Genomic DNA, 6840 nt, shown 5'->3' on the forward strand with positions numbered 1-6840 from the left:
TGCCCACTCCGCTGCCCTGGCTCCTGGCTTCCCGTGACATTACGATTATCATCAACGACCCGGATGCAGGACAGTCATCAGACTTTCCGAAGCACTGGCCCAGAACTGGGCTGGTGGGGGCTCTGACCACAGGCCACAGCCCAGTTCCCCATTTCCGGGCCGTTGGGCGGTGGGTGGACCACAGCCCGCAGAGCTCTCCAGGGAGAGGCTGACCTGCAGCAGCCATGAGGCCCGGGGAGGGGAGCTGGGCCTGCCTGCTGCTGACTCTGACCGCCTTCCAGATGCTGCCCATGAGGCCCCCAGGTGAGGACCCCCGAGTAGCCCAACCAAGCCCGTCAGAGCCCCGTACAGGGACCCCACCCAGGAAGCTCCAGGTAGCACCACGTAGTCAGTTACTCAGCCCCCTGCATGGCTGTTCCTCTCGGGTCTCAGCTGGGAGGCGGGCATGAGGCCCAGCTGGGGTCTCGGCCAGGCCCGGGCCCAGCTTTTAGTGCACCCGGCCCCTCTCCTGGCAAACTCCACGGCCTTCTCTGGGCATCTCTGTGTCTGCCTATCCCGCCCAGCCTGACCCCTACCCCACACTGCCCCATCCCTGACTCGCTGCCCACCCTGCCTGCAGGCTCCTGGGCATCCCGAATCATCGGGGGCCACAAGGTGACCCCCCACTCCCGGCCCTACATGGCGTCCGTGAGTTTCCAGGGCCAGCACCACTGCGGGGGCTTCCTGCTGCAGACCCGCTGGGTTGTGTCGGCCGCCCACTGCTTCACAGACAGGTGAGCCAGGATGAGGGGGTGCCCTGGTGTGGGTGGGGTGAGGGCTCGTGCAGACAGGCCTCTCAGCTGGGGAGTTTATCAGGGATGGGGGGGCAGCAGGAGAAGTAGGGAACGAGCAGCAGCCGTGACCATAAGCCGATGTTATAACCGTTATGCTTGTCCTGAGCATATTGTTATAACGACTACTAACATTCATATTGAAATTATTGGAGGCAATACTATAATCGAGGTGGGAATTAGAAGAAATATAATGCGTATTATATTCATTCTAAGTATGTTTTTATAAGTATTAAAATTAATATTGCAGGGGCTTCCCTGGTGGCGCAGTGGTTAAGAATCCGCCTGCCAATGCAGGGGACACGGGTTCAAGCCCTGGTCCGGGAAGATCCCACAGGCCGCGGAGCAACTAAGCCCGGGCGCCACAACTACTGAGCCTGCGCTCTAGAACCCACGAGCCACAACTACTGAGCCCGCGTGCCTAGAGCCCGTGCTTCGCAACAAGAGAAGCCACCGCAATGAGAAGCCCGCGGGCACCCCAACGAAGTGTAGCCCCTGCTTGCTGAAACTAGAGAAAGCCCGAGCGCAGCAACGAAGACCCAATGCAGCCAAAAATTAATTAATTAAATTTCTTTTAAAAAGTACTGCAGTGGGAATTCCCTGGTGGTCCAGTCGTTAGGACTTCATGGTCTCTCTGCAGGGGGAGCGAGTTCAATCCCTGGTCGGGGAACTAGGATTCTGCAGGTCATGCGGCGTGGCCAAAAAAAATTAAATTAAGTTCATATTGCCGCGATTGGAGTTAATACCATAATTGAGGTGGAACGGTAATAAACGTGACGCTTATTATCACGGGCTGGCGTGAGGATGACATGGATTTGCTTGGCAGGTGGGGAGAGACCCCACCCCGTGCCGGGTGGCCCTCACCCCAGCCTCGCTCACAACCACCCTCCCCACCCCGCAGAGACCCCCAAACAGGCCTGGTGGTGCTAGGGGCCCACGACCTGCGCACCGCAGAGGCCACGCAGCAGGTGTTCAGCATCTCGGCTGTCTTCATGCACCCCGACTACCATCCGGCCACCCACACCAGTGACATCTGTCTGCTGCGGGTGAGACGCTGCGTGGGGGACGAGGGCCAGACGCGGGTCCCAGGCCCCCCCCCCCACGATGCCCTGACTTGTTTAAAATCAGCTGTTGGGATCCTGTGAGCACCCGTGCTCAGAGCAGGGAAGGAGAGGCTCGTTAGAAAGACCCTTTGGGCAGCTGAGGGGTTGAGACTGGAGGCTGGGGAAGACCAGAGTCCTGGTCTGAGGCAGTTGAGGCCTGACGGGCGGCGGCACGTGGTGGCCTTCCGACAGCCTAATGACGGCTGCCACTGACTTCTCTCCATGAAGCCAAGAAGAAACCCAGAAAGGTAAACAGGCAGGAGCAGTGGTGGGTGGCTGCGGTGGCGGGGGGCGGGGGGCTAACCTCAGTGCTCCCCCTGCAGCTGAACAGCTCTGCCATCCTGGGTCCTGCAGTGGGGCTGCTGGGGCTGCCACAGAGGCCACCCAAGGCCGGGGCACGGTGCAAGGTGGCCGGCTGGGGCTCCGTGTCCAACTTCGAGGAGCCGCCGCCTGTGTTGATGGAGGCCGAGGTCCGCGTGCTGGACCTGGACATCTGCAACAGCTCCTGGAACGGGCAGCTGAGCCCTGCCATGCTCTGCACCCGCAGTGGGGACCGCCAGCGACGTGGCTTCTGCTCGGTGAGACACTCAGTCTCTGTCCTGCCTGCTTACCGCGTGGGGAAACTGAGGCCCACAGAGAGGGTCAGAGCTGGGCAGAGCCTTGGGAACTAAGTCCCAGGTCACCTTTGACCAGATGGGCCTCGCCTAAGGCCCTGGAAGGGCGCGGATTTGCCCAGGGTCACAGGGATGCCGTGTATGGCTGTGCAGGTTGCGCACTGCACAAACAGCTACAGATCTGTGTCTTTAAAAGCAGTGTCAAAAAAAAAAAAGCAAGGTCCAGATCTCAAGGAAGAAGCTCCTGCTCCTAAGCCCTTGTATGGATTAATGGCAAATTTGGCCCCGGTGCCAAGGAAGAAACTCAGCCCAGGTGTGGGGTGGGGGTGGGGGGCGGTGTCTTTTGTTCCAGCCATGAGAGTGCAGTGGTTCAGATTCTGGAGCCCAACTGCCTGGGTCCACGTCCAGACTGAGCCACTTCCCAGATGTGTGGTCTTAGAAAAGTCACCTCACTTCTCGGGACCTCACTTTCTCCATCTGTAAAACTGTCACACAAATAGGACCTACTTCTTAGGGTCAGAGCTGATTCCAGGTGACAATTAGGGTGATAGGTGTGGGGGGGTGAGGGGAGAGGAGGAAGCAGGAGTTTTACGGTGAGTATTCCGGGAGGTCTCTCTGAGGAAAGTACTTTTGAGAGTTGGAGGGGCCTTGAGAAGATCTGAGGGGAGGCATGCCAGGCAGAGAGACCAGTCACAGAGCTGCTGTGTACAGCTGCGCAAGTTGTGCACTGCACAAGGTGCTGCCGACTTGTGTATTTATACAAGCAGTGTCCAGCAGGGGGCAGTAACGGGTCTCAAGAATATGCAAAAGCCTAGAGGTTGGAGCTTGGTTTGCTGCAGGAAGAGCAAGGTAGGCTGGCATGGCTGAAACCAAGCAAGTCGGGGGAGAGGAGGGCAGACAGGTGGGTGGGGGCTGGATCCTCTAGGCCTTAAAGGCTGAGGTGAGGAGCTTAGTCTTTGCTGTAAAAGCTCTAGGGAGCCATGGAAGGATTTTGAGGCAGGGAGGGTCCTTCTCACATTCACCCGTATGAGCTCCTTTAAGGAAAGTGAGGCCCAGAGAGGGACCCCTGGCCTCACCTTTGCCTCCACCTCCAGGCAGACTCTGGGGGGCCCCTGGTTTGCAGAAATCAGGCCCATGGCGTCATCTCCTTCTCCGGCCTCTGGTGCGGCAACCCCAAGACCCCCGACGTGTACACACTGGTGTCCGCCTTCGTGACCTGGATCTGGGATGTGGTTCGGCGGGGCCCGCACGGCCCCCAGCCCAGCCCCCCACCCAGGACCACTGGGGGCCCAGCAGGAGTTGCCTGAACCACAGCAGCGCACAAGATGAGGTTAGCTCCGGCCTGGAAAATTCCGTGGCTGGGGCAGAGGGTCCACGGGCCCCCAAACCCCAGGAAGCCTGGTGTGTGTGGGATGGCAGGTGGGATAGGGGGGAATCAGTTCCAAACAAAAAGGGCAAAATAACACAATAAAGTGTTAACTGGCTCACCAGACACGATGGTCTGCCTCCAGGGTCCATGCATGTCTTTGAGCTTCTCCTTGGCCTCAGCGTGGCCGAGGGTCCAGTTCCACCACTCCCTCCCGGAGGGACCTTGAGCCATAGGACCTGGGCCCCTCTCCACCCTCCCACACCCTCCCCGTGCTGACCCCTCTGGAGTTTCCCACCCTGCCTCCCCGCCTTGGTCCCTACCTGGACCGCCACTCCTCTGCCCTCCAGCCAACCCCACACAAATGGGGAAACCGAGGCCGGGAGAGGGTAGGGTCTCTGGTCCTCAGGGTGGGGTCTCAGGTTGGCCTGGCTCACCCTCTGAAAAGAGCTTTGAGTGAATGGTGCCCGGCTGGCGGCAAGGCTGGGCGAGTCCCAGCTGGTACTTTTACTAATCGTGTTACTGTCACTATGGTACCTCCAACCCTTCCAGGCCAGGCCTCCGTTTCTGGACCCTAAACCAGGTGGCCTCTTGGGGCTGCCCTAAGCCATCTTGACCCCCCTCTTCCCCTCCCCTGCCCCATAAAGGCCAAGACTCTCCCACCCACCCTCACCCCACCTGCCCCAGTTCTACCTCGGCTGCCGCCCACCGCCTGAAGGTGGGCACTGAGGCCCCGAGTCGGGCAGTGGCCGCCCCAAGGACATACACCTGTGTTTCTGCGCTGGATGCTTCCAGAACACACTATGCACCAGCATCACAGCACCCCAGGACCCAGGCTGGTAACCCCCTACCAAAGTGGGCGGCGCAGAGGCTCAGAGAGGTGGCGGGCAAACCGAGGCCTGGACATCCAAAGTGGCTTTTTCAGTGTTTATTTCTTTGGCAGGCGAGGCAGGACCCCAGGGCGGGGGAGGTTGCCTTGTCGGGGGCTCGGGCGAACCCACTGCTCAAGGGCACTTTTCCAGGTGTCACAGGTAAGGCACTTCCTGGAGGCTGGGAAGGACACGGACGAGCCCCACTGCCCTGTGCTCCTCGCTCCAAACTCGGGGAGTTGGGCTCCTGCCCCGCTGGGCCCCCACCCTGGTCTGAACCTCCAGTCTACACACAGGCACAGGGAGGTGACAAAGAGCAACAGCCCAGGAAGATGGAGGGAACCCAGCTGGCAGGCAGCGGGGGCTCAGCTGGGAACAGGGCTTAGAGGCGTGGCCAGGGCAGGATGCGGGGGACAGAGGGTCCCGGGTCTGGACCTCACTTGTGCACGGGGCAGCAGGCACTGGGGTGCCCCTCAGACACACGGCTCCAGGATGCCAGGTGTGCAGTGGGTCTTGGTGTCTATTCTCCATCCTGGGCCAGTGGGTGAGCAGGGACCCCACCGGGTCCCACCCTAAGGGGGCCGGGCACCACCGGACATGGTGCCCTGTTCTGGGCAGATACGGCCTCTCCATGCCCAAGTCCTGTGTCCAGAGGCCCAGATGGCACCCTGTCCCTGGGGACAAGCTGGGCTTTTCTCAGGGGCCTTCACAGAACACACTGGGAGCTGGAGGGAGAGGGAAGGTAAGCCCCTTGGTTACCCTGGGGCTGGTGGGGGACAGTGGTTGCTTCCTTGGCCTGTCTGGGGTCTGGGCATGTTCTGAGGCTCATCTCTACACACCCAGGCCGTGGATCCCCTCTCACCCCCTGGTCCCTGTTCTATCAATAGAGGCCAGGGTGCCTCTTCATTAATTGCTGGCAGGAAGTCCCCAGCCCTCTCGGTGGCAGCGACAGTGAATACAGTTATCCACGAGGAAGGAGAAGCGTGGGGTCCTCCTGGGCAGTAGGGTACCTAGGTCTGGGGTGGCACCCCACCCACCAGCCCTGCTCCCAGGCCTCCTTCCCCCAGTCCTTCCAAGGTATCGTCGGGGGGCAACAGGGCTCCCAAAATGGTCCCGGTCCAGACTCTGAGGAGTGTCCGTGGGACATAAATTAGACTCTGCTGTGGCAATAAATAAAACGGGGCTGCCTTGAACGCCAGGCCCAGGCCGGTCCCTCAGGCTCACACAAAGTTCTCCTCGTCCTCCTCCGACTCAGCATCTAGCGGCTCGGGGGTGCCTGCAGAGTGGGAGGGACCAAAAGAGAAATGCGGGCGCGGAGAGGGGCTGGGGGCTAGACCCCGCCGCTGCTCCCCGCCCCTCGCCGCACCTGCACAACTGCCCGGGTGGCGCACGCCGATGGAGCGGCCCAGAAAGCAGGTGGCCTGGCGGAGGTGGCACGAGGACATGTAGGTGACGTTGTTGTTGCCACAGAGCTCCTGGCCAGGGCTGGAGGGCGCGGGGCAGGGCGCCGCGCGGCACACCACGCAGTGCGCGCTGCCGGTCTGGTCCACCACGCATGACTGCGGCCGCAGGCACACAACGTGCGCGCACGATTCTGCCGGTGGGGCGTCGGGGAGGGTCAGGGGCGCTCCTCCTAACCTGGGCCACAGGCCCCGCCCCCGCCGCGAGCCCGCCCTCAGGGTCCGACCCTCAGACGCGGCCCCCTGGTTGCACCAGAAGCCACACCCCTTCCACGAACCGCGCCCACACTCCAGATCCACTCTCAATCCCTCCCCCCTTTGATTGCACCAGTAAGCTTCTCTGACACACACTCGTATCTCTCACCCCATATGAGCCCCAGAATCCCCTTTCCAAACCTGCACCCAACTCTTTCGCATTCATGACCCCACAAAAGACCTAATCCAGTGACACTCTCGCGGGACAATAGACTCCCTCCGCTAGGCCCCGCCCACGAGCTCCCATCTAAGCCCCGCCTAGCACAAGGCCTGGGAGCAGGGCTGGTGGGTGGGGTGCCACCCCGCCTAGCCCGCCCAAATCCGTAAGACATAATAGGACACC

General features: G+C 61.1%; 2 protein-coding genes across 2 annotated transcripts in view; one reads left to right on the forward strand and one right to left on the reverse strand.

The window, feature by feature from the left end:
• The first annotated feature begins 202 nt into the window (after positions 1 to 202).
• On the forward strand, positions 203 to 3854 carry PRSS57 (serine protease 57). The gene is made up of 5 exons (XM_024739951.1): positions 203 to 303; positions 620 to 773; positions 1732 to 1876; positions 2257 to 2511; positions 3642 to 3854. Exons 1-5 carry the CDS (start codon positions 225 to 227, stop codon positions 3852 to 3854), a joined length of 846 nt encoding a protein of 281 aa, XP_024595719.1. The 5' UTR covers positions 203 to 224.
• A 972-nt stretch (positions 3855 to 4826) lies between these two features.
• The window catches only part of FSTL3 (follistatin like 3), a 5720-nt gene continuing 3706 nt past the window's right edge, over positions 4827 to 6840 (reverse strand). Inside the window, exons 4-5 of the mRNA XM_024740010.1 lie at positions 6149 to 6599; positions 4827 to 6058 (exon numbers count right to left, since the gene is read on the reverse strand). Coding sequence (XP_024595778.1) covers positions 6003 to 6058; positions 6149 to 6599 — 507 coding nt within the window. The 3' untranslated portion in view covers positions 4827 to 6002. The remainder of the gene's footprint in view (positions 6059 to 6148; positions 6600 to 6840) is intronic.

Source organism: Neophocaena asiaeorientalis, unplaced genomic scaffold (assembly GCF_003031525.2).
Source record: "Neophocaena asiaeorientalis asiaeorientalis breed wild unplaced genomic scaffold, Neophocaena_asiaeorientalis_V1.1 scaffold469, whole genome shotgun sequence".
Taxonomy (NCBI): domain Eukaryota; kingdom Metazoa; phylum Chordata; class Mammalia; order Artiodactyla; family Phocoenidae; genus Neophocaena; species Neophocaena asiaeorientalis.

Excerpts from the sequence above, each read along its gene's own strand:
- PRSS57 (XM_024739951.1), top strand. The coding sequence starts at position 225 with ATGAGGCCCGGGGAGGGGAGCTGGGCCTGCCTGCTGCTGACTCTGACC. Across the intron at positions 774-1,731 it reads GCCCACTGCTTCACAGACAG|AGACCCCCAAACAGGCCTGG; the intron begins GTGAGCCAGGAT and ends CCCACCCCGCAG. Across the intron at positions 1,877-2,256 it reads GTGACATCTGTCTGCTGCGG|CTGAACAGCTCTGCCATCCT; the intron begins GTGAGACGCTGC and ends CTCCCCCTGCAG.